Source organism: Loxodonta africana, chromosome 2 (genome assembly GCF_030014295.1).
Source record: "Loxodonta africana isolate mLoxAfr1 chromosome 2, mLoxAfr1.hap2, whole genome shotgun sequence".
NCBI lineage: Eukaryota > Metazoa > Chordata > Mammalia > Proboscidea > Elephantidae > Loxodonta > Loxodonta africana.
The window spans coordinates 81,343,772-81,368,916 of NC_087343.1; the positions used below are offsets into that span (position 1 = coordinate 81,343,772).

Below are 25,145 nucleotides of genomic sequence, written 5' to 3' on the forward strand. Positions count from 1 at the left end.
CAGACTTATGTCGAATAAGCACTAACGATATTCAAAAAAACTGTGGCAATAATACAAGGAGCTCTAACAGAGCAGATGTTGTTCAGTGCATGCTGAGGAGTGACAAAGCAGTGCTACTTTGTGATGTGAGGTGATGCTTTTCGTATCAGAAACAATGATTTTCAGTTAAATTGTGATTTGTTAAAAGTCCAGTATTAATTCTATTAAGATATTCAAGGAGGCCGTTGGCAGAGAGCCTATGACTACTTCCCTCAAGTGTTTCACTACCTGCTCTGTGGTGAAAGGCGCTGCAGAAGACAGGAAACAGTGCCCTTTCCTGTAAGAGCTTGGCCCTCTCTGCAGCCAAAGGTAAGAATTTCACTCCTTGCATTTTTATTTCTCAGAAATTCTAAAAGAAGAAAGGTATTTTATTTACATTGCATCATTCTTCTGAAGGGTCGTGTAAAAAAGGATAAATTTCAGCTGTGGAACGATACAGTTATCTATTGCTGTATGACAATGTACCCTCAAATTTAGCTGAAAACAAAAATGAACATTTATTTTCTCAGTTTCTGTGGGTCAGGGACTTGGGAGTTGTTTAGTATGTAGTTCTGGCTTGAGTTTTCTCAAAACGTTGTGCTGCCGTTTTCTGAAGGCTTCACTGGGGCTGGGGGATATGCTTCTAAGGCCGCTCAGTCGCATGTCTGAGCCCCAGTGTACCCAGCACTCAGCTTCAGCAGTTACTGACTCATGGCCAGGCTGGTTTAACATCTGTTCTGTTCACTGCCCACCACACCACCTACCTCCCACCCAATGGACTATTATGAAGCAAATCACAGAGGTCTTATTTCATACAAGGAAGTAGGATGTTGCTTGATGAAAGGAAAATTGACATCCAAACTCTTGCTTTTAAAATTCCTCTTCTAGGGGCACACCAGCCCAGGGGCAAGGACTAGAAGGCAGGAGGGGACAGGAAAACTGGTAATAGGGAACCCAAGGTTAAGAAGGGAGAGTGTTGACATGTTATGGGGTTCTTAACCAATGTCATAAAATAATATGTGTACCAACTGTTTAACGAGAAGCTAGTTTGTTCTGTAAACCTTCATCTAAAGTACAGTAAAAAAAAAAAAAATTCCTCTTCTATTTGACTTTCAGCTTTAGCCTGTTGGTAAAGGGCAATATAAAATGCCTTTAATTCCGCAGAGAACTAGAGGGGCGTAAAAGACATTATTTAAGGGACAGAGAAGGGAAATCTTTCTGCTGTGCCTGGAGCAGAGACACACGACTTTCCTGGCAGAAATGTGTGGCAAATTCTCTGAACCTGTGTTTCTGGACTTCAAGGGCCAGGAAAAAAAGCGTGCTGTCGTAACTGTTCAAGTTCCTTGAGGGGCTTCTGACCCTCACTTCATTGTTCAAATTGTTTTTATGGTGGATGTAAAGTATGTGCAACACACACACACACACACACTGATGCTTAAACAGCTTTTAGAATCAAAATGTTTTATTCTAATGGAAAAGGCATTTCAAAGTCTTTTAGTCCAAGGTTCTCATTTCACACTTGTGAAAAAGGAGGCTAAGCTACGTCATATAACTTACGGTGGGTTTCGTATTTAATAATAATCTGTAATGTATTTTTCAGCAATATTTTGACCTATTTGTTCTGAATGGTATGTAATTGATTTCTCACAGACTATCTAGCACTGGGTAAATAGTTGTAGCTTAATTGTGTGTGTGAAAGGGCTTTATAGACCAGAAAGTGCCGCAGGAAAGTTGTAACTATGACAGCCAAAGCAATAGTGGGGTGGTTGAAATGCTTTGTCAACTTTGTCATTTTTAAAACATTTTATTTCATTTTTCCCATTATTAAAATATAATATAGCCATTACTGAAAATATAAAATTACCCAAAACAATGAGAACAACACAAGCAGAAAGAAAAAACAAACACCCTTGGAAAATACTATTATGGATTGAATTGCATCCCCTCAAAAGTTATGTTGAAGCCCTAATTCCTGTACCCATAAATATGACCCTGTTTGGAAATAGGGTTAATGAGGCTGTGTGGGGGTAGGGCAGGCCTTAAACCTAATCCCTTCTGAGTGGTGTCTTATAAAAAGAGCAGAAGAGACACAGAGAGGGGGAAGACAGGTGCCATGAGTACAGACATCTATAAGCAGCCCAGAAATGCCCAGGGCCATGGCAGTAGAGAGAGATAAAGATCTTTCCCCACAGCCTACAGGGAGAAAAAGAGGGAGGGAGAGGGAGAGAAAAAGATAGACTAGCTCATTCAATGCTCTGAGTTTGGACTTTACGCCTCCAAAACTATGAGACAATAAATTCCTGTTCTCTAAAGCCACCATGCATGTGTGGTATATTTTTGTTACAGCAGCGCTAGCTACCTAAGACAAATACCTACTAACATGTTTTTTTGTTTGTTTTTTTACCTTTTCTTATGCACATATGAAGGCCTGATGTAATTATTTCGAACCTAGAATTTTATATGCTGAATTTTTAAATTCAATATTATAACTTAAAAGATAACTTACAACTTAAAAGGTGGTAGCTGATATGGATATATATATTATGATCTTAAATACTGTATTGTTATAATTAATATTTTAATGAAAATACAATTTAACAGCAGCACTAAAGAATTATAAAGTTCTACATAACTCTATTGAATAACTATTAAAACTAATTGCCTTTTTCTTATTTTCTATTTGCACACAAATTTTATCCTTACAGCATACATATGATTTTTATTTTGGTACTTGCCCTTATCATTTCATTGACATTTTTTGTTTCTATATCTTTATAATTCTAATTTTAAATTGCTACATGATTTTATTTATTTTTTGTCAGACAGACATGTGTTTGAACCTCAGCTCTGCCACTATGTAGTTACGTGATTCTAAGTAAATTTCTTTTTCCTTCTTCCTTCCTCCCTCCCTCTCTCTGTCCCTCCATTCCTTCCTTTTTTTCTTGCAAATAGCTGTATAGCTGTATTTAAAAAGCAGCCATAACAAAGTACCACAAATTGTGTGACTTACAAGAACAGAAATTTATTTTCTGGAAGCTAGTAGCCTGAATTCAGGGTGTCAGTAGGGCCCTGTGTTCTCTCAAGGGCTATAAGGGAAGATCCCTTCATGTCTCTCCCAGATTGTGGTAGCCTCAGGCATTCCTTGGCTTGCAGCTGCGGCTAACCCTTTCTTCAGATGGCCGGCTTTCCTCAACCATCTCTCTTCTCCGTTTTTATAGGACACTAAGATTGGATTAGGACCCACCCTGCTCTGGTATAACTTAACTGTTAACATCTTCCAAGACCCTGTTTCTAAACAAGGTCAGGTTCACAGACACCAGGTGTTAGGACTTCAGCATAAATGGGGGGAAGGGCACAATTAAATCCAAAACAACGGTTTTATTGAGTTATAATTGACAATGAAGTGCACATGTTTAAAATGTATACCTTGGTAACTTTCGACACATGTGTTTACCCATGAAACCATCACCACGATCAAGAAAATGAACATACCCATCACCCCCAAAAGTTTCCTCATGCCCATTGTGATCCCTTCCCCCAGCCAACCATAATTATTTGAGATTGCTCTGTGACATTGTTATGAAAATAACAGGACATTTAAATCAAGTTACATAAAAAAACAAAAGCTGGAAACTTTGGAAGAAACTTGGTCTCATGTATGACTTTGTCCTTGGCCCCAGAGCAGCTCCTAAGAACAGCCAGGCCTTTCTGGAAGCTCTTGGCAGTGTTTAGATGCCTGGGAGTGTCCTCATCCTGAGGAGGCTACCCGCCCTATTTCAGTTAATTAAAAAAAAAAAAAAACCGTTGCTGTCTGTCTTAGCCGTCTAGTGCTGCTATAACAGAAATACTACAAGTGGATGGCTGTAACAAAGAAAAACTTATTTCTTCACAGTAAAGTAGGCTAAGAGTCCACATTCAGGGCATCAGCTCCAGTGGAAGGTTTTCTCTCTCTGTCAGCCTTCTCATCAATCTTCCCCTGGACTAGGAGCTTCTCTGTGCAGGGACCGTAGGTCCGAAGGACACGTTTTGCTCCCGCACTGCTTTCGTGGTAGCATGAGGTCCCCCCTCTCTGCTCGCTTCCCTTTCGTTTTATCTCTTGTAGGATAAAAGGCGATGCAGGCCACACCCCACAGAAACTCCCTTTACATTGGATCAGGGATATGAACCTGAGTAAGGGTGTTACAATCCCACCCTAATTCTGTTTAACATAAAATTACAATCACAAAATGGTGGACAACCACATAATACTGGGAATCATGGCCTAACCAAGTTGACACATATTTTGGGGGGACATAATTCAATTCACGACTCCATCAAGTCGATTCTGACTCATAGCAACCCTATAAGACAGAGTAGAACTGCCCCATCGAGTTTCCAACTGCCAACCTTTTGGTTAGCAACCTGAGCTCTTAACCACTGTGCCGCCAGGGCTCCTCTCAGTTAACAGGATTGCCTATTTTTCATTTATATCCTTTCTTTCAGGCCTTAGGGCCAAAGCCTCACTTGTAAATATCTCTACTCTTTTTGCTCTCCCCTTCATGGATTTATACCAGCTGTTTTTCTTCATCTAAATTAGCCCTTACTTTTAAGCTCCCTAAAATCTGATATTTCTATTTCCTTCATTCTTTGCACACTATCTTGGATGTGAAATGGTATCATTTAGCCTTGAGGTTATAATGCATGAAAAAAGTTGAAAAGTAAAACTATAATAATTAACAGAGCAAGCAAGGTGCCACTGGAGCATTGGACAAACATCTATGTTATCAACAGGTGTACCTCCTCTGCCCATCCTGGGATTTCACATCACCTGTAAATCTGTATCCTTTGCCTGACTGAGGGAATCCCCGGGCGGTACAAATGCTTAACACCCTCAGCTGCTAACTGAAAGGTTGGAGGTTTAATTCCACAGGGAGGTGCCTCAGAAGAAAGGCCTGGCGATCTACTTCCAAAAAATCAGCCACTGAAAACCCTGTGGAACACAGTTCTACTCTGTAACATATGGGGTTGCCATGCGTCAGAACTGACTTGACGGCAACTGGTTTGGCCTGATTGAGTCTTTTATGATTGTATCTGAAAAGTTCCTGGAGGGCAGAGGCTGGGGCTGGTGTACACTATGGATAAGACCTTGAAGAGGGGCCATGTGTTTCATCAACACAATTTCCACAGCATTCTGGAAATTAGAGAATCCAGGTGCAGTCCCGGAACCTGACACTAAGCGGCAGCAAGTACCAAAGGAAACTTCTCGCTCTGCTTTGGAAAAAAAAAAAACCCAAACCTATTGCGGGCGAGTCCATTTCGACTCTTAGCGACCCTATTAGGTCAAGCATAAAGAACCCGGAAACCGCCCGACTTTTCAAACCCCAAGAGCACAGGATGTAGAGACCAAAACCACTGATGCAAAATCTGTTTTTAAAGTGTGAAGAGGTTTAAAAAAAGAAAAAAAAAGCGTACAGAGGTGTAATTATTTATTTACCTTATTACACAATAATACTGGTTATTGGAGGAAATTATACAAAAAAAAAAGCAAAGAGAAAAAAATTAAAATCACTTGTAATCCAACCATTGTGAATTATTTCTGTGAACTTTTGGGTTAAATAATTTCCAGACCTTTTTTTTTCTATGCATGTCTCTATACACCTTAAAAAAAAAAATTAATGTTAAAAAAAAAAAAAGCACAATTCCTTTTTAAAAATCCATTTTTTTTACTTTGGTAGGAGTTGCTCATTTTTCAAAAATTCCTAAAATGATCAGATTTTCATATCTTGATTCAAATTACAGCAGTACCATTTTTTTGAGGGGGAGAAAAACAATGAAGTTGTGTTTTTATTATGTCAACATAGCAGCTACATAAATAACTTAGAACTAAAATCTTCTATTGAAAAGCCTTTCTTTTTCTTTTTAAAAAGTATATTAAAATGTTATTATTAAACATAGAAAATTGGAATGAGCAATTTTTCAACAACTACATAATTCCTTTGATTACGATTTTACATATCTATTCAATTAAGAGTTTTCCCTGCTAATTGAATGCTCCAAGTAAATTAATTTGTGGTTGACAATGACTTAAATATAATGCTGCTGAGACCCACATGTTCTGCAAGGCTTACTCAATTTAGTGTATTTATAAAGCATCTCAGCCTGATAATATTTCATTCCAAATTCAAACTCTTTCTATTCATTGAAATGACTGCTGTCATTCTCTCTCTCTCTCTCTGATAAAGTGGTTTTCTTTTTGGTGAAATAGAGATGATCCAACAATTCTTTCAACAGTTAGAGTAGGCAAGGCTCAAGTCTTTGGAAATGTTACAGTTTTCCAATATAATCCATTTATATATTAAGCCATTATTAGCAAATATTTCTGAGTACTTCCATATGCTTGATGCTGTACTAAATGCTGTGGAATGCAAAGATGAACCAGGTATCAACTCTGCCTTCAAGGGATGCTTTCAAAGTCTGGGAGTGGGGAGTGCGTGTAAACATAAATGATTACAGCAATGTGTGATAAGTGCGATGATAAAAGGTAAAGATATGCACCGAGAGTAGGAGAGACAGAGTGGCGACCTATTCTGGGGCGGTGGGGGAGGGGAGGTTGGGAGTTGGGAAGCTTCCAAGAGGGGATGCTGCCTGAACTGAGTCTTGCAGGACTAGACAGAATGGGCCAAGCAGAAGCAAGAAAGGGCATTCCAGGCAGTGGGCCCAGACTGCAAAGCCATGGAAGACTGAGAGAGCACATTTTGGTCAGTTTGTTCTGAACATATCTGCCTCTTGAGATGTAGCAAGAGTTGAAACCAGAAAAGTGGGCAGGGTCAGACTTTTGAATGCTCAGGGACTGTGTATTTTGATTTGTTTTACATAAACTACCCTGGCAGCAGAGTAGAGCTCAGAATGGAGGAGTAATGAAGCTGTCACGGTAACAAACAAAAACCGCACCCATTGCCATCGAGTCGATTCCAGCTCATGGCAACCCTGTGTGTGTCAGAGTAGAACTGTGCTCCATAGGGTTTTTTTAAATTTTTATTTTGGCTGTAATCTTAACAGAAGCAGATCACCAGGGCTTTCTTTCATGGTACCAGCTGGGTTGGAACTACAACCTTTAGGTTAGTAGTTGAGCACAAACCGTTTGTGCCATATGGGACCAAAAGCAATGAGGCCTTGAAGGTGGTGTACAACGGAGAAAGAAGATGGGTTCAGTTGGTATTTAAAAATAGTGCTAGAAGCCAAGGTGGAACTGGGTGGCTGAGATGGTCAAAACAGGAGGGGAAGCAGGTTTGGACTGAGAGGCGATGATTTTGCTTTGGTTTCAGTGAAGTGGCCAGGATGGTAGGAGGAGGGGAGTAGACCGATGGAGGGTATATCCTGATAGGATTGAGGAGGGGAAATATAAAGGAGGTACTGGCTTTCTTTTCAAATAATTAAATTTCTGTCCTGAAAGGTCCTTCTCTCAGGACCGAAAGTCCTTAGGTGGCATTTAAAAGCACAATAGCCAACTTTTGGCTTTTGCTGCCCAAGGCACTCTTTTCCTTTATCCATCTCTCTTACTGGAAGATGCCCCTATGAATCCCTGCATAAGCAGCTGCTCTGGGCTTCTTTCTCTTTCAATATTTTGAATAGGGAATATATTCCTATAATTGAAAAGTTAAAATTAGTTTAAAAAGTATAAACTGAAAAGTCTTGTTTCTACCCTAGTCTTCAACCACTTAGTTCCATCCTTTTTCCTCCTAATCCTTTATAGTTACAATTTTATTTCTTATGTAGCCTTTCAGTGAATCGTTAGGTAAATACAAGCCTATTACATATACACACAAGGCCCCTGAGTTGCACAAATAGTTTGTGCCTGACTACAACCTAATGGTTGATGGTTTGAATTCACCCGGCAGTACCTCAGGGGAAAGGCCTGGCAATCTGCTTCTGTAAAGAGTACGGCCAAGAAAACACTGTAGAATAGTTTTACTCTGTAACACATGGGATCGTCATGAGTTGAAATTGACTCAACAGCAATGTGTTTTGTTTTGCTTTTTTTTTAAATACACATGCATATTCTTATTTTTATTCCTTACACAATTAGAATAATCGTTTGGTACCTTTCTAAATCAGCACATAGGGAGACCTGGTGGTACAATGGTTAAGAGCTCGGCTGCTAACTGAAAGGTTGGTTGTTCAAACACAGCAGCAACTTTGAAAAGACCTGGCAACCCTGCTCCCATAAAGATTACAGCCTTGGAAACCCTATGAGACTGTTCTGCTCTGCCCTATAGGGTCTTCGCTATGAGTCAAAATCAATTTGACAGCACTCAACAACAACAACAACAGCAAATCAGCACATGGAGTGCTTCCTCGTTTTTTACACAACTGTTCATTTTGTGGAGCCCTGGTGACGCAGTGGTTAAGAGCTTGGCTGCTAACCAAAAGGTCAGCAGTTTGAATCCACCAGCCGCTCCTTGGAAACCCTAGAGGGCAGTTCTCCTCTGTCCATTACGGTCTCTATGAGTCGGAATCAACACGACAGGTTTTGTTTTGTTTTGTTTTTTGGTCCATTGTTTAAGGATCCCTGGTGACACAGTGGTTAAAGCACTCACCTGCTAACTGAAAGGTTAGCAGTTCAAACTCACCAGCCACTCCACAGGTGAAAGATGTGGCAGTCTGCTTCCATAAAGATTGCGGCCCAGGAAGCTTTATGGGGCCAGTTCTACTCTGTTATATATGGTCCCTAGGAGTCAGAATTAACTCCATAGCAAGGGGCTGGGACTGGATGACTTCTGTAAAGATTACAGCTTTGGAAACTCTATGGGGCAGTTCATCTCTGTCCTATGGGGTCACTAGGAGTTGGAATCGATTTTACGGGCCAGGTTTGGTTTTGGGTTTTGGTCCGCTGTGTTAGTCTGCTCTGTGTTTGTTCCCTTGAACTTGCTATTGTCTTTGCCCAGGAGTTTCCAGGTTTGAACCAGTGTTGCTTCCTCGCTTCTTTATTTTTAGAGCCCTTAAGTTTTTTTTTTTTCCCATCATCGACTTCCTAGCAACTAATTGCATTTCAAGCAAATTCCCATAATGAAGGGATAACTGAGGCTCCCTCTTTCTCTCTTTGCCTTCTAGTCTAACGCATACAATGGGCTCCAGCCCTTCCTGGGTGCCCCAGAGGAGAGCAGCTCACACCTGTTCACCCTGGTGATTAAAAACAGACACAGAAGCACCTCTATGTGAATCTCGTCACTGACAGTTTTCATTTTCTCAGGGAACAGGTGTGCTGGATGGAACCCCACGTATAAGTGCTTATAGTTACATTGTAAACACCTGTTGACAGAGTTGTGTGTTGGCTGAATAGGTATGAAGTTAGCTATTTTCTTCCGCTTTTTGCTGTATTTTTTGAGACCTATGTTTTAATATGACTCTGTAGTTGTCTGTTTGCTAACTTATGAGCATGCTGAACCTGTTACATCTTGGAGTGGTAGAGATGGGAGGAGAAAAAAGTCATCGGTGAAGGTCTCATTTGCAGTTTGCCCTGGAGTGAGTGGAGCGCTTTCTGTAACTGAAGACTTTTGTGGTCTAACCACCATCACTCCCAGGAGTGACTCAGGGGAAGAATATTATTCTGTGTTAATGAAAATGCTGATGTTTTCCCATCTGCTTATTTTGAACAAGTGTTTTCTCCCTGAGTTTGGTGGCCTGCACCTGGAGCAGTCAATCTTGCTGCCAGCATGCCCACCCAGCTTGAGATCGCCATGGACACCATGATTAGAATCTTCCACCGGTACTCTTGCAAGGAAGGGGACAAATTCAAGCTCAACAAGGGGGAACTGAAACTACTTCTGCAGCGAGAGCTCACGGAATTCCTCTCGGTGAGTCACGGCTCTTCTGCCCCATTCAGGCCAAGGTGGGTGAGGTATGGCTTCAGGGACCAACCTCCCTATGATCCTGTCACAAAAACAGTAGAATTCATATGGAGGTTCAAAGTACATGGGAAGCCAACACTAGGGACCTTTGTTTTCTGTGGATATTATTGTGTGCACTCTTCTATATTGGCTAGAGTTTCTAAATGTTAAAAAATTCTATTTGAGGCTTTCATCAATTATCCCACATGATGGTACTCCAGTGGCAGACGAAGTGAATTATACCAAGAGGTATGTCCAGATGTCTGTAAATTAATCTTAGGTATTGGGTCAGAAATTAAACCTGGGGTGCTTTATGTCATGGTGGCAAATTTTCTAGCAAATGACAAATGCTTAGAGAGCTTTGTCAGCCAAACACAAGCGGATCGGGATCAATGGCAAGAATGTGTCTGGGATGTTAGTCAGTACAAGAGCAGATTCATGTCTTAAAAAAGCAAGGGGTTTGATAAATCTCTGTGTGAAGCCTTATAGTCCAGTGTTTGGAGCCTCCTCTGAGGAAAACACTTCACTCTGATTTTTATGGAGTTGCCTTGAATTGATTTTAGCATAATATACAACCCTTGCGTGATGTTACTTTATCATCCCTATAGCCATGTATTAAGACTACAGTGATTTAATTCTGATACTCCTTTTCTCCCCACTCTCTATGGTAGGAGCTTAAAGTTAACTTTTTTTTTAATGTAATAACATCATGGTATCTTCTGAGTCATCTAAGAAGTCCCCAGGAACTTGCGCTTGTTTTTGTTTTCTTGAAACCCTGTTTGACTCCTGCATCATACAACATTTAGAGTAAGTCAACACTGAGTAGATCAAACTTAGCACACTGATTTATTCATGTGAAATTTATGATTGTTTCCATCAAGTTGATTTTGATCAATTAAACTTTCCAACCATTTAATGGTTGGCAGCTGATGAGAGGGCAATGGGAAATTTCTGGAAGAAATGAAGACCTTTTGGAAACATTTCTTATCAACTACTAACCATAGGAGAGGTGGGTGTCACAGTCCCACCCTTTCTGAATCCCATAAAATGCAGTCATCCTTATAAGAGCTATGCTTTATTGGGTTTCTTTTTTCGTGTCAGGCATCGTGCTAAGCAGGGCTGCCAGATAAAATACAGTATATCCTGTGCAATTGTTGTTTATCTGAAGTTCAAATTTAACTGGTATCCTCTATTTTTAGTTGCTAAATCTAGCAATTCTGGTGCTAAATACTTTTGAAAGTTGTGTCGAAATATCCCCCAAATTTTCGAGTAGATATTATCTCCATTTTACAAATAAAGAAGTAAAAAAAGAGGTTAAGTGATTTGCTCAAAGTCCCATTGTTGGTAAATGGTAGAGCTGCTTACTCTGGTTGGGTGCAAAGCCTCCCATTCTGTGCACTACCCGACTGCCTCCCAGTGTCCCGGCCCCCAAGCCTGCGGTGTGGTGCAAATGCATTTTCAGTATCGCTAGCTCATTTTAATCAACTGTTGTTTGTTTTTATTGGTCTTTAGGTCTGAGCCAGGATTATATGGCCCTGGGGCAGAGGCTAGACTTCTTTAGAATGTGTGTCTGGTACAAAGCTACCAGCAAATAGGCTCTTAGACATTGTCTTTAGATGCTAAAATGGGAATAAAAACTGTAATGGAAATAAAACGAAGATGCGATTTCAACTGTCATCACGAGCCTCCAAACCTGGGAGTTAGAGATTTTCTTTTTCCTTTTAGTGCCAGAAGGATCCCCAGTTGGTTGATAAGATAATGCAGGACCTGGATGCCAATAAGGACAATGAAGTGGATTTTAATGAATTCGTGGTCATGGTGGCAGCTCTGACCGTTGCTTGTAATGATTACTTTGTAGAACAATTGAAGAAAAAAGGAAAGTAAAGATAAGTAGTAAGCTAATATAAAAGCAGAGATATAGCCAAGATTATTTAATTAGAATTCATCTGTATACACTCTGTAGATTTATAGATATGGTAACACCATTTAATGATACAGTATGCATATAATTAATTGCTAATGTTATTGAATGACGTGTACCTTACTATATTGACTTCAAACAACTATTTCAAATCTTATATTCCGTACTTGAAATTTTCCTATTAAAGATGTTATATACATATTTTTGCCTGTCAAAAAGAGAGCATCACAAAAATTTAGCCATTTTCAAATGAGGCTAAAACTTGGCAGATTTCTAAGACAGCCATCCATGATTCTAACAGTTACTGCTCCCTCCTGATAACTTGTCCAATGTATGTGAGATGAAGTTTCGCTACCCTTACTTCTAAGGAGCATTCTGGTTGTGCTTCTTCCAAGACAGACTTGTTCATTCTTCTGGCAGCCCAAGATATATTCAGTATTCCTCGCCAGCATCATAATTCAAAGGGATCAATTCTTCTGTCTTTCTTATTCATTATCCAGCTTTCGCATGCATATGAGGCAATTGAAAACACCATGGCTTGAGTCAGGCTCATCTTAGTCCTTAAAGTGATGTCTTTGCTTTGAACACTTTAAAGAGGTCTTTCGAAGCAGAATTGCCCAATGCAATAAGTCATTTGATTTCTCGACTGCTGCTTCCACGGGCATTGATTGTGGATCCAAGTAAAATGAAATCCTTGACAACTTCAGTCTTTTCTCCGATTATCATGATGTTGCTTATTGGTCCAGGTGTGAGGATTTTTGCTTTCTTTATGTTGAGATGTAATCCATACTGGAGGCTGTGGTCTTTGATCTTCATAAGTACTTCAAGTCCTCTTCTTTCAGCAAGCAAGGTTGTGTCATCTGCATAACGCAGGTTGTTAATGAGTTTTCCTCCAATCCTAGTGCCCCATTCCTCTTCATATAGTCTAGTTTCTCCGATTAGTTGCTCAGCATACAGATTAAATAAGAATGGTGAAAGGATACAACCCTGATGCACACCTTTCCTGACTTTAAACCACACACTATCCCCTTGCTCTGTTCGAACAACTGCCTCTTCGTCTATGTACAGGTTCCTCATGAGCACAGTTACATGTTCTGGAATTCCCATTCTTTGCAGTGTTATCTATAATGTAATGATCCACACAGTCAAATGCTTTTGCATAGTCAATAAAACACAGGTGAACATCCTTCTGGTTTTCTCTACTTTCAGCCATAATCCATCTGACATCAGCAATGATATCCCTGGTTCCACGTCCTCTTCTGAATCCCAACTGAATTTCTGGCAGTTCCTTGTTGATGTACTGCTGCAACTGCTTTTGAATGATCTTCAGCAAAATTTTCCTTGCATGTGATACTAATGATATTGTTTGATAATTTGCTCATTCTGTTGAATTACCTTTCTTTGGAATCAGCACAAATATGGGTCTTTTCCAGTTGGTTGGCCAGGCAGCTGTCTTCCAAGTTTTTTGGTATAGGCAAGTGAGCACTTCCAGTGTTGCATCCCTTTGTTGAAACATCTCAGTTGATATTCCATCAATTCCTTGAGCCTTGTTTTTCGCCAATGCCTTCAGTACAGTTTGGACTTCTTCCTTCAGTGCCGTTGGTTCTTGATCATATCCTGCCTCCTCAAATGGTTGAACATTGGCCAGTGCTTTTTGGTACAGTGACTCTGTGTATTCCTTCCACCTTCTTTTGATGCTTCCTGCATCGTTTAATATTTTTCCCATAGAATCCTTCAATATTGCAACTCGAGGCTTAAATTTTTTCTTCAGTTCTTTCAGTGTGAGAACTGCCGAGGTGTTCTTCCCTTTTGGTTTTCTAACTCTAGTTCTTTTCACATTTCCTTATAATACTTTGTCTTCTCAAGCCATCCTTTGAAATCTTCTGTTCAGCTCTTTTACTACATCATTTCTTCCTTTCATTTTAGCTACTCAAGTTCAAGAGCAAGTTTCAGAGTCCCTTCTGACATCCGTTTTGGTATTTTCTTTCTTTCCTATCTTTTTAATGACCTTTTGCTTTCTTCATATACAATGACCTTGATGTCATCCCACAACTCATCTGGTCTCCAGTCATTAGTGTTTAATTTGTCAAATCTATTCTTGAGATGCTCTCTAAATTCAGGTGGGATATACTCAAGTTTGTACTTTGGCTCCTGTGGACCTGTTTTGATTTTAATATCTTTTTTCAAAAAAGAAATGGTCGATGTTCAACCATTTCAGGAGGTAGTGTATGATCAGGAATCTATAGTGTTGAAGGAAGAAGTCCAAGCTGTACTGAAGGCATTGGCAAAAAACAAGGCTCCAGAAACTAATAGAATACCAACCGAGATGTTTCAGCAAATGGATGCTGTGCTGGATACACTTACATCTATGCCGAGAAATTAGGAAGACAGCTACCTGGCCGACTGACCGGAAGAGATCCTTGTTTGTGTCCCCTCCAAAGAAAGGTGATCCAACAGAATGTGGAAGTTATTGAGCAATATCATTAATATCACACACAAGTAAAATGTTGTTGAAGATCATTCAAAAGCAGGTGCAGCAGTACATCAACAGGGAACTGCCAGAAATTTAAGCTGGGTCCAGAAAAGGAAGTGGAATGAGGGATATCATTATTGATGTCAGGTGGACCTTGGCTGAAAACAGAAAATACCAGAAAGATGTTTACCTGTGTTTTATTGACTATGCAAAGGCATTCGACTGTGTGGATCATAACAAATTATGGATAATATTGCAAAGAATGGGCATTTCAGGACACTTAATTGTGCTTATGTGAAACCTGTACGTAGACCAAGAGCCAGTCATTCAAACAGAGCAAAGGGATATTGCATGGTTTAAAATCAGGAAAGGTGTGCATCAGAGTTGTGTCCTTTCAACATACTTATTTAATCTGTATGCTGAGCAAATAATCTGAGAAACTGAACTATATGAAGAAGAACACAGCATCAGGATTGGAGAAAGACTCATAAACAACCTGGGATATGCAGATGATACAACCTTGCTTGTAGAAAGTGAAAATGACTTGAAGCACTTACTGATGATGGTCAAAGACCACAGCCTTCAGTATGGGTTACACCTCAGCACAAAGAAAACAAAAATCCTCACAACTGGACCAATAAGCAACATCACGATAAATGGAAAAAAGATTGAAGTTGTTAAGGATTTCATTTTACTTGGATCTACAGTCAACACCCATGGAAGCAGTGTGTCACTGGTGCATGGGGTGGGGGGCTGTAGGGGGTGGTGTCTCAGTTATCTAGTGCTGCTATAACAGCAGTACCACAAGTGGACGGCTTTAACAAAGAGAAATTAATTTTTTCTCAGTCTAGTAGGCTACAAGTCCAAATTCAGGGTGTCAGCTTCAGGGGAAGGCTTTCTCTGTCTGTTGGATCTGGAGGGAGGTCTTTCTCATCAATCTTCCCCTGGACTAGTAGCTTCTCTGCGCTGGAACCCTGAGTCTAAAGGACACATTCTGCCCCTGGTGCTGCTTTCTTGGTGGTATGAGGTCCCGAACTCTCTGCTTGCCTCCCTTTCCTTTTATCTCTTGAGAGATAAAAGGTGGTGCAGCCCACACCCCAGGAAAACTCCCCTTATGTTGGATCAGGGTGACCTGAGTAAGGGTGGTGTTACAATCCTCTTAATGTAAACTTACAATCACAAAATGGAGGAAAACTGCACAATACTAGGAATCATGGCCTAACCAAGTTGATACACACATTTTTGGGGGGACATAATTCAATCCATGATGGGTGGTGGCCACATTAGGTGGCACTATCATGGAGGTGACACCGAAATGACTGTCTATGAAATTTTTGGGGTAGCGTTCCAGCAGAAACATTATTTTTTATAAAAATATCCCTAAAGTTAGTTATAACAAAAAAATTCTTTTTTCATAAGCCTAGCTTACATATATCAACATATGTAAGGCTAAAAATCTATGCTAATTTCCTTTCTGGTCAGAGGTGTCATTATTACCCAATTACAACGACACTTGGAATCACGTGGTTTCGCCTGCATGTGCCACAGGCATGTGCTATTTTTGTTGCTGCAGGTGTTTTTACAGTCACTGATTTCATCAAATTTTCTGGTGTTTTAGATACAATATTGTAATTAGCACGGGGGGGTGACACCATGAGTTACTGTACTGGGTGACATCAACCACAGTGATACCACTGCAGGGAAGCAGCAGTCAAGAAATCAAACAATGTATTGCATTGGGCAAGTCTGCTGCAAAAGACCTCTTTGAAGTGTTAAAAAGCAAAGCCGACATCCTGAGGACTAAGGTATGTCTGACCCAAGCCGTGGTATTTCCAGTCACCTCTTATGCATGTAAAAGCTGGACAATGAATTAGGATGACCGAAGAATTGATGCCTTTGAATTATGGTGTTGGCAAAGAATATTGAATATACCATGAACTGCCAGAAGAATGAACAAATCTGTCTTGGAAGAAGTACAGCCAGAATGCTCCTTAGAAGCAAGGGTGGAGAGAATTTGTCTCAGATATTTTGGACATGTTATCAGGAGAGGTTAGTCCCTGGAGAAGGACATCGTGCTTGGTAAAGTAGAGGGTCAGTGAAAAAGAGGAAGACCCTCAACGAGATGGACTGACACAGTAGCTACAAAAATGGGCTCAAACATAACAATGATTGTGAGGATGGCGCAGGACCGGGGAGTGTTTCGATGGCACCTAATGACAACAAATTAAATCCAAAAATTTCTCATGTTGTATTTTAGGAAGGACATTTTCAGCATAAGGAAATAAATGGAAACAGGATGTTCATTTCATGATGTTTCTAAAAATCAATCAAAAGTGGAAAAATGAAATTTATGTCTCAAATTCTATTTCAAATGATTAAGAATTACATGGTTGACCAAAAGCTTTTTTCTAGTAAAGGAAAAGCTTTCTTTTTGGTCTCAGGTACACATAATAGGCGTGTAGGAGGCAAATGATTATTTATTGTGCCCAGCAGCACTGATCTTTGCATTTGCTAGAGTTTAAATAAACTTTAAAGAACCTTCAAGGACCATTCATGAATTTAGTACATCTGATGTTTAACATTTTCCTAATGTGGTTACTAGGGCAGCGCATGGGGCCCAGGAGTTGAGGTATGGCTGACCATGCAGACAGCTAGAAATCTTTAAAAACAAGCACCCAAGCTTAAACTGTAAAAAAAAAATTTCCCCCAATTTTTTAAAACTTCAAATGAGAAGTTGAAAGAACAGCATTGTTAATGGTTAGAAACCCTTTACCTAGGTTCCTCAATTGTTAATATCAAGTCATGTTTGCTTTCCTGTCTCCTCTCTCTGTATGCATCTCCCTGCACGTTTTCCTGAACCATCTGCAATTTGCAGACATCATAGCAAGGATTCAGGCCACACCCCCAAGGAAACACCCCTTACAACTGATTGGCTGATCACATTAGATCACATCATGGAAGATGACTATATCATTATGTAACTGCCAAATTACATCATTACATAACTGCCAAAAATACATCCTTATATAACTGCCAAACCACTGAGAATCATGACCCAGCCAAGACGACACACAACTTTAACCACCACAGCAATGGAGGACAAATCCTCTGTGGGGAGAGGTGGCTAGAACAAGAGCCCTACGCCCTGGTGCCTGTGGTTCCCTAATTGAGAATAAGGGAGTTTGCTTTTTCCATGAACAGGTCAAAGGTCTTGGGCCAGGTATTTAACCTTGTTAAGCCTCATTTTTCTTGAATGTCTCAACTACAATGGCTCACCTTCCTCAGAATCAACTAGGGAGACTTATTGAAATCTGGAATTCCCAGGCTCCAGCCCAAACCAAATCAATCAGAATGGGGGAGGGGCGGGCAAGAATCTGCACTGATAGCAAGCACTCTGGGTAACTGTTCTGCACCCTAAAGTTGGAGAACTAGAGCTCTGATGGTTAAAATCAGACAGCAAGTGCCTGAAACATAGTTAAGTGTTCAGTCAATGGTAACTCTGATGATGGCAATGGTGGTAATACTGATGGGGTGAACATCTCTGGCCTAGCCTAGTTTCCACATTGCATGGCTAGTCCGGTCTTCTCCAAACTTCTGTCTCAAGTTGGTCCCTACCAGAGATGCCTGGTAGCCGACTGCCACAGGGAAAGTGGGACACTCTCACATGGCTATTTTTCCTTTGCTTTCTCCAGCCTTCTCAAAGGAGTGCTTTTCAAAAGGTGGCATACTGTTTCCAAAGAGTAATTATACTATGATGGAAAATGTCTTCTATATAATATTAACTTTAAACAGCAGGATGTTTGATGTGGTGCCAATTTGGTTTTAAAACGATGCAGCATAATTTTCAAAGGTATTAATTTGTTTCTACTTACAATTTCCTTTTCTTAATTAAGAATAGGCTTCCCTGCATAGGGAAGGTCTGTGATAGGGTGGAAAGTAAACCACTTCCTTTTCTAGCTTTGTTTTCAAGAGCCTCAGGCATTGAGGCAATTATGCTAGGTGCCTTACAGGAAAATGTCAAGTTTTAGAAAAGGGATGATCCTGATGGAAGGATTTCCTTTGAGAATAAAAAGGGATTTTCCCTGAGCTCTGGAGAAAAGAGAGAGCTTTATGGGTACCCATGGAGGAGGGTAAGCCTCTCAGCACTCACATGACCTCTGCCAAGAACACTCTTCTAATATCTAACTTTTCCTCGGCCTCCCCATCTTCTCTTACAGACTGGAGGTGGGTGATCAGTGTGCACTCTGGTCTTCTACCAGGTAAGAGGTACAGCTGCTAACCAAAAGGTCAGCAGTTCAAATCCACCAGCCGCTCCTTGAGAACTCCATGGGATGGTTCTACTTTGTCCTGTAGGGAGCTATGAGTGGGAATCAACTTGATGGCAATGGGTTTGGTTTTTGGTTTTTTTCTTTTGTAAGTTCACATTGCATTCTCAGCGTTTCCCTTTGAATGTGGCATCTACTATCTTGAGACTTCAGCCAAAATTTTAACATATACACACAGAACAGGCAGGATACAAGCCCACCAAGATGTTCACCATGGTTGTGAGTGGGTGGTGGTATTATAGGCAATTTAAAATTTTTCCTTATACTTCTATGCCATTTCTGGTGTTTTAACAATGAAAAATGAGACTGAAGTGCTATGTTATTTATTTCTATTAGAGAATTCCCCATCTAAAATGTCTTTTTTTTCTGAGATTACGCCCTCAGCCATGCTTCGCTCCTGGTGCTTTCTCCTCAGCACTGTCTTATTTCCTTTGTAAACACCCTTCCACCCAGCACAGCACCCGCACATCAAAGAGACTAACTACGTTTTTTAAAAAGAACTTATCTTGAGAATGCCAAGGATTTTCTTTGTTAACATCATCACTGTTATAAAGTTTTTCTGGTGTGTACAGTTATAAAAACCAAAACCAAACCCACTACCATGGAGTTGATTCCAACTCATATCGACCCTGCTGGACAGAGTAGAACTGTCCCATAGTTTCTAAGGAGCGCCTGGCGGATTTGAACTGTCGACCTCTTGGTTAGCAGCCATAGCACTTAACCACTACTCCACCGGGTTTTCCATGTGCAGCTATAGTGCCAACCAAATAACAGAGCCATCTGCCCCTTAACTGAGAGCAAGTTATAATGTGCTCGTCTGTGAAGTTCCACGGGGACAAACAAGAAATGATCTTTTTAAAGGGATTATTGGCAAACGTCCCTATCAACAATCCTGAAATGATAGAAATCTTGCCATCAAACATTTTCTAATGCCATCGCAGAAATAATTGAAAGTTAATGCCCAAGAACATTTTAAAACCCCTGATGTCCACTTAAGTACTTTCCATTTTAAAGGATCTCTTTCTGCACAACATTAGAGTAGGCACATCATCTTGGGGAATGAGAGCATTTTGTAAATTAGATAAGTGGCATCAGCCTTGGTCACACGTGCAGTGGTATTCCATTCACCAGGTTGTAGTGAAGTTTTTTTTTTAAAGAAGAGAATTAAAAAGCAAGCAAACAAGAAATATTTTTGCATTTTTCTTAAGGAAAAAAAAAACTTGTCTCTTTTACCCCATCCCCACCCCCACTCTCTGTCAGCCCCTGGCTACCCCTGGTCAGTTTTTTGTTTAGATAGTAGTTTTGCCTCTTTCCAGAATATCCTATAAGTGGAATCATTATCCAATCTTAGCCTTCTATCACCTAATGAAATGCATCTGAAATTCAGCCACGTTGTTGTGTGCATCAGTAGTTTCTTCCTTTTTATTGCTGAGTAGTCTTCATTGCATGAATGTACCACATTTGTTTACCTACTCACCAACTGAAGGACATTTGGGTGACCATAAGTAAATTTGTTATTAATATTCGTGAGCAGGTTTTTGCATGGACATAAATTTTCATTTCTCTTGGCTAAATACCTAAGAGTGGGATTGCATGGCTCTCAGGAGGAGGTCTGCCTGGAATAGTACCGGATGCCTTAAGTAGAGGCTAGAGCCCTGGGTGCTTTTGATAAATGGGAAGGAAGCAGCAACTGTTTACACCAGCCTCCACAGCTGTGACCTGCCTAAAGAGCTGTGTGAAATGGATTCTTTGATTTTACCCCAAAACTCACAGCTTCTACAATAAAGAATTTTTTTAGACCATTTGTCAATACAGAAGTAACACAGCTTTATTGCAAGGGAAAAAAAAACAAAAATCAGAGAACCAAGAAAGGAAAAAAAATCAAGCATAATCTTATCACTCAGAGATAATCACTGCTAATATCTTCCTCCAAATATTCCCATGCGTTCCTGTGGTTTATAAAAATGAGATGGCTTTGAAAAACATATTTTGAGATTTATATATATCCACCTCAATATATATACAGTTCGATTATTATTTTTATCTGCCTGGTGTTTGACTGGATGTACTAAAAAAAAAAAAAAATTACATTTACTCAATTACCCTCTGCATATGGATTATTTCTAAATTTTCTAATATTAATGACACCAAGTCAGTATATTAGAAGGCTGAATAAATCCTTGTTCTTTTTTGTTGGATGGGCATCCAAACGCCTAATTTTACAAATGAGGAAACTACATCCTACAAGGTAACAGAGAAAGAACTAGGCAACATTTTCTATTCTTTCCTCTTCTTCCTTTTTGAGGGTTAATTCTTTTAAAATATTATTTTTTTTCTGATTATAAAAGTAATACGTGGATAATATGACACTGGATATAGTAAAATCACAACATCCTTTTATTTTTAAGTTTTAAGAGGAAATGGTTACAATAAAGATCCAGATTCACCAATTATCAAGATTCTGTCATATTTGCTCCGTCCAGCTCTTTCCTTTTAAAACAATCCTCAGCATCCTGTTATTGTATCCCTACATGTCTAAGTATGCCTATATAAAAAACTCTGCACATTTTCACACAATGCCAGATCACACCTAATAACTTAATACTAATTCCATGCTATCATCTAATAACTTAGTTCATAATCAAATTTCCATGATTGTCTTAAAAAAAGAAATCTCTTCTCATAACTTGGTTTGAATCAGGAATAAAACAAGGCCCACAAATTACATTTGGTTTTCTCTTAAGGCTACTATACTCCTCAGCAGTCCTCTCTGTCATTTTACCCACTTGCCAGTCTGCAGAAACAAGCTTAGTAGACCTGTGAAATGCCCCTTGTGTTCTGGATTTGTCTATTTGCTTCCTTCTGATTTCTTTTAGGAAACCCTGGTGGCGTAATGGGTAAGAGCTACGGCTAACTAAAAAGTCAGCAGTTCAAATCTACTAGGCGCTCCTTGGAAACCCCATGGGGACAGTTCTACTCCGTCCTCTATGGTTGCTATGAGTGGGAATCGACTCGACGGCTCCACTCGACGGCGACTGGTTTGGTTTAATTTCATTTAATTGGTTCCTGTATCACTCACATTTCCATTCAATGAAAGTGAGCTCTAGAGCCTTGATTAGAGTTGGATTCTTCTTTAGATACAATTGTATTTATTTTTTTGTTGTTGTTGAGACTATACACTGCAAACATACACCAATTTAAGAGTGTCTACATGCACATTTGGCGACGTTGATTACATTCTTTCAGTTGTGTAGCCATTCTCACTCTCCTTTTCTGAGTTGTTCCTCCCCCATTAACATAAATTCACTGCCCCCTAAGGTTCCTATCTAATCTTTAGAGTTGCTGTTATCAATTTGGTCCCATATAGATTTTAAAAGAGCATGAAGTTCAAGGCAGATATTTTTTACTAGTTAAACCAATGTTTGGTTTTAAGAAGACTTCAGTTTACAATTTCAAGATTATCTCAGGGCAATAGTTTCAGGGATTCATCCAACTTTCATGGCTCCAGGAAGTTGGACTTTTTTGATAGGAGTGATTCACAAGTGGCGCTGTGTAGTCGAGATGGCATCAGCAGCTCTACAATGCCTGATGGCCCACTTTTAGAGTAAGTGGATCCAGAGGGAAGGAGCCCTGGTTGCACAGTGGTTAAGCGCTCGGCTGCTAACTGAAAGGTTGGTGGTTTGAACTCACCAGTTACTTTCAGGAGAAAGGTGTGGCAGTCTGATTCCGTAAAGATTAAAAAAAATAATAAAAAGGTTACAGCCTTGGAAACCCTATAAGGCAATTCTACTCTGTCCTATAGGGTCACTATGAGTTGGAATTGATTCATCAGCAATAGGTTTGGTTTGGTTTGGAGGGTGGGGGGAGGGAAATACCAAGACAAATGCAAAATACCTCCCACCCGTGGAGATTCCTCTTCCGGGTCTGACTTACCCTCAGGGGTGCAGGGACTTTGCTTTGAGACGACTTGAGGAAGATTTTTTCATCCAACTCACAACGCCTCCATAGCCCCATCACAGGCAAGCTGTTTCTACAGCCTTGATGTTATTCTAAGTGTCTGTGGACCAGCAGCGTTAAAATCGCCTGAAAGCTTGTTGGAAATGCAGAAACTCTCACTCCAGAATTACTGAATCAGGACCGACATTTTAACAAGGATCTCCAGGTGATTAACATGCATTTTAAAATTTGAGGCTCACTGGTCTACAGGACCCCAGAGAAGTTAGGCTTCAATTAGAGGGATGAGGGCAGTTGTATTAGTTGCCTGTTGCTGTGTAACAAATCACCCCCAAAGTGAGTCACTTAAAAAATAAACATCTGTGATTGCACATACTTTCTGAGAGTCAGAAATTCAGGAGTAGTTTCACTGGGTGATTCTGGCTCAGGGTTTCTCATGAGGTTGCTGTCAAGCTGTTAGCCAGGTCTACAGTCTCTGAAGACTTGACTGGAGCCCAAGGATCAACTTTCAAGCTCACTCATGTGATGTTGGCAGAAGGCTTCAGTTACTTGACACAAGGGTGGCTGAGAAAAAGAGAAAAGTCAGTGTTTTAAATGAATAACCTTGGGCATGACATACCATAACTTGTACTGAATTCTACTGGTCGCACACATGTTATAATGGGGGAGGGAATTATATAAAGACAGTGAACACCAGGGGGTAGGAATTATTGAGAGCCATTTCATCATTGACTGATTTTTGGAAGTAGATCTCCAGACCTTCCTTCCTAGTCTGTCTTAGTCTGGAAGCTCTGCTGAAATCTGTTCAGCATCAAAGCAACATGCAAACTTCCACTGACAGACAGGTGAGGACTGTGTATGAGGTGCATTGGCTGGGAATCAGATCAGGGTCTCCTGCACGGAAGGCAAGAATTCTCCCACCAAATCACCCATGTCTCACGTGGGCTCACTACCGCAGTAGTAATCGGAGCTTCTGCCTTGTTGTGAGGAGCACAGGAGACTTGTGCCTGGAAACAGAGTCACATTCACACTCACTCATCTTATCCCAGAAGCAATAGGCGTGGTTTTACCATTTCTAGGCCCCTTCTCACTTGTCCTGTCTGCCTCTTGTTTCTCTTGTATGTGTCTGATTTGTTCTCAACCTCCCATTTCCCACAAGTGCTATTAAAAAAAAAAAAAAAAGTTACAGATTTCTTCTTTAGTAACTTTTTGGACATCTTATACTACTCTTCTTAGGAAAAACTTAAATGGTTGACAGTAAGAAATCACTTAAGATAGTTACATTAAAAATGTAAGGGCAGGTGAAATGTAAGAAAGTACACAATACTGGAGAAGTCAGCATGGCTTGTCCAAGACAGGGTTGTGGAAGCTCCGTAGACACATCCAAATTCCCTCAGGGACTGAAATACTGGGCTGAGGGCTATGGGGACCATGGTCTCAGGGAACATCCAGCTCAATTGGCATAACGTAGTTCATAAAGAAAATGTTCCACATTCTACTTTGGTGAGTAGTGTCTAAGGTCTTAAAAGCTTGTGAGCAAACATCTAAGATATTTCACTGGTCTCACTCCACTGGAGCAAGAGAGACTGAAGAAAAACAAAGACACAGGGAAAGATTAGTCCAAAGGACTAATGGACGGCAACTACCACAGTCTCTACCAGACTGAGTCCAGCACAAGTAGATGGTGCCCGGCTGCCATGACTGACTGCTCTGACAGTGATCACAATAGAGGGTTCTGACAGAGCTGGAGAAAAATGAAGAAAAAAATTCTAACTCACACACAAAAAAGATCAAACTTACTGGCCTGACAGAGACTGGTGAAACCTGAAGAGTATGGCCCCTAGACACCCTGTTAGCTCAGTAATAAAGTCACTCCTGAGGTTCAGCCTTAGACAGACCCATAAAATGAAATGAGACTGAATGTGTACACCAGCCCAGGGGCATGGACTAGAAGGCAGGAGGGGACAGGAAAGCTGGTAATAGGGAACCCAAGGTCGAGAAAGGAGAGTGTTGACGTGATGTGGGTTTGGTAACCAATGTCACAAAGCAGTATGTGTACTAATTGTTTAATGAGAAGCCAGTTCGTTCTGTAAACCTTCATCTGAAGTACGATAATAATAATAATAATAAAAACATAAGGGCACAATACTTTTGAAGTTTTGTCCATGTGTCCCTTTGTGACATCTGGGCCATAGATATAATTGTGGCATGTAATTGTGGCATCTGGGCTATAGAGGGGAGCCCTAAGGTGAAAGTTACTCAGAGTAACGGGATGATTGAGATAAGTGACAGTGGAGAAGCTTGTTCTTTCTGAAAAGAGCGATGATTAGAACTCTCCTGGCGTTCTATGTTGCTACCTTGCCTAATTGCAGATATTAGAGGAATAGAATTATCCAATCTGGTGAGTGTCAAGCTCAGAGTTGGTGATTAATGACCACGAGGGTTTTGGAAAGTGTAATGCTGTAGTCCTGACTGCCAAATGGAAGCTGATAATACTCCAGGATGACTCACTTTTATGTATGTTTACCCAATAAAGAAATAAAAAACAAATTCATCTCCCCCCCAATATTCCAGTAATGGACTTTAGG

At 40.3% G+C, this 25,145-nt stretch overlaps 1 protein-coding gene across 1 annotated transcript; it reads left to right on the plus strand.

The window, feature by feature from the left end:
• The first annotated feature begins 257 nt into the window (after positions 1–257).
• On the plus strand, positions 258–15,544 carry S100Z (S100 calcium binding protein Z). Its single transcript, XM_003408106.3, has 3 exons — positions 258–348; positions 9,655–9,851; positions 11,610–15,544. The coding sequence occupies exons 2-3, from the start codon at positions 9,711–9,713 to the stop codon at positions 11,766–11,768; spliced, it is 300 nt and encodes a 99-aa protein (XP_003408154.1). The 5' UTR covers positions 258–348; positions 9,655–9,710; the 3' UTR covers positions 11,769–15,544.
• Positions 15,545–25,145: the final 9,601 nt, after the last annotated feature.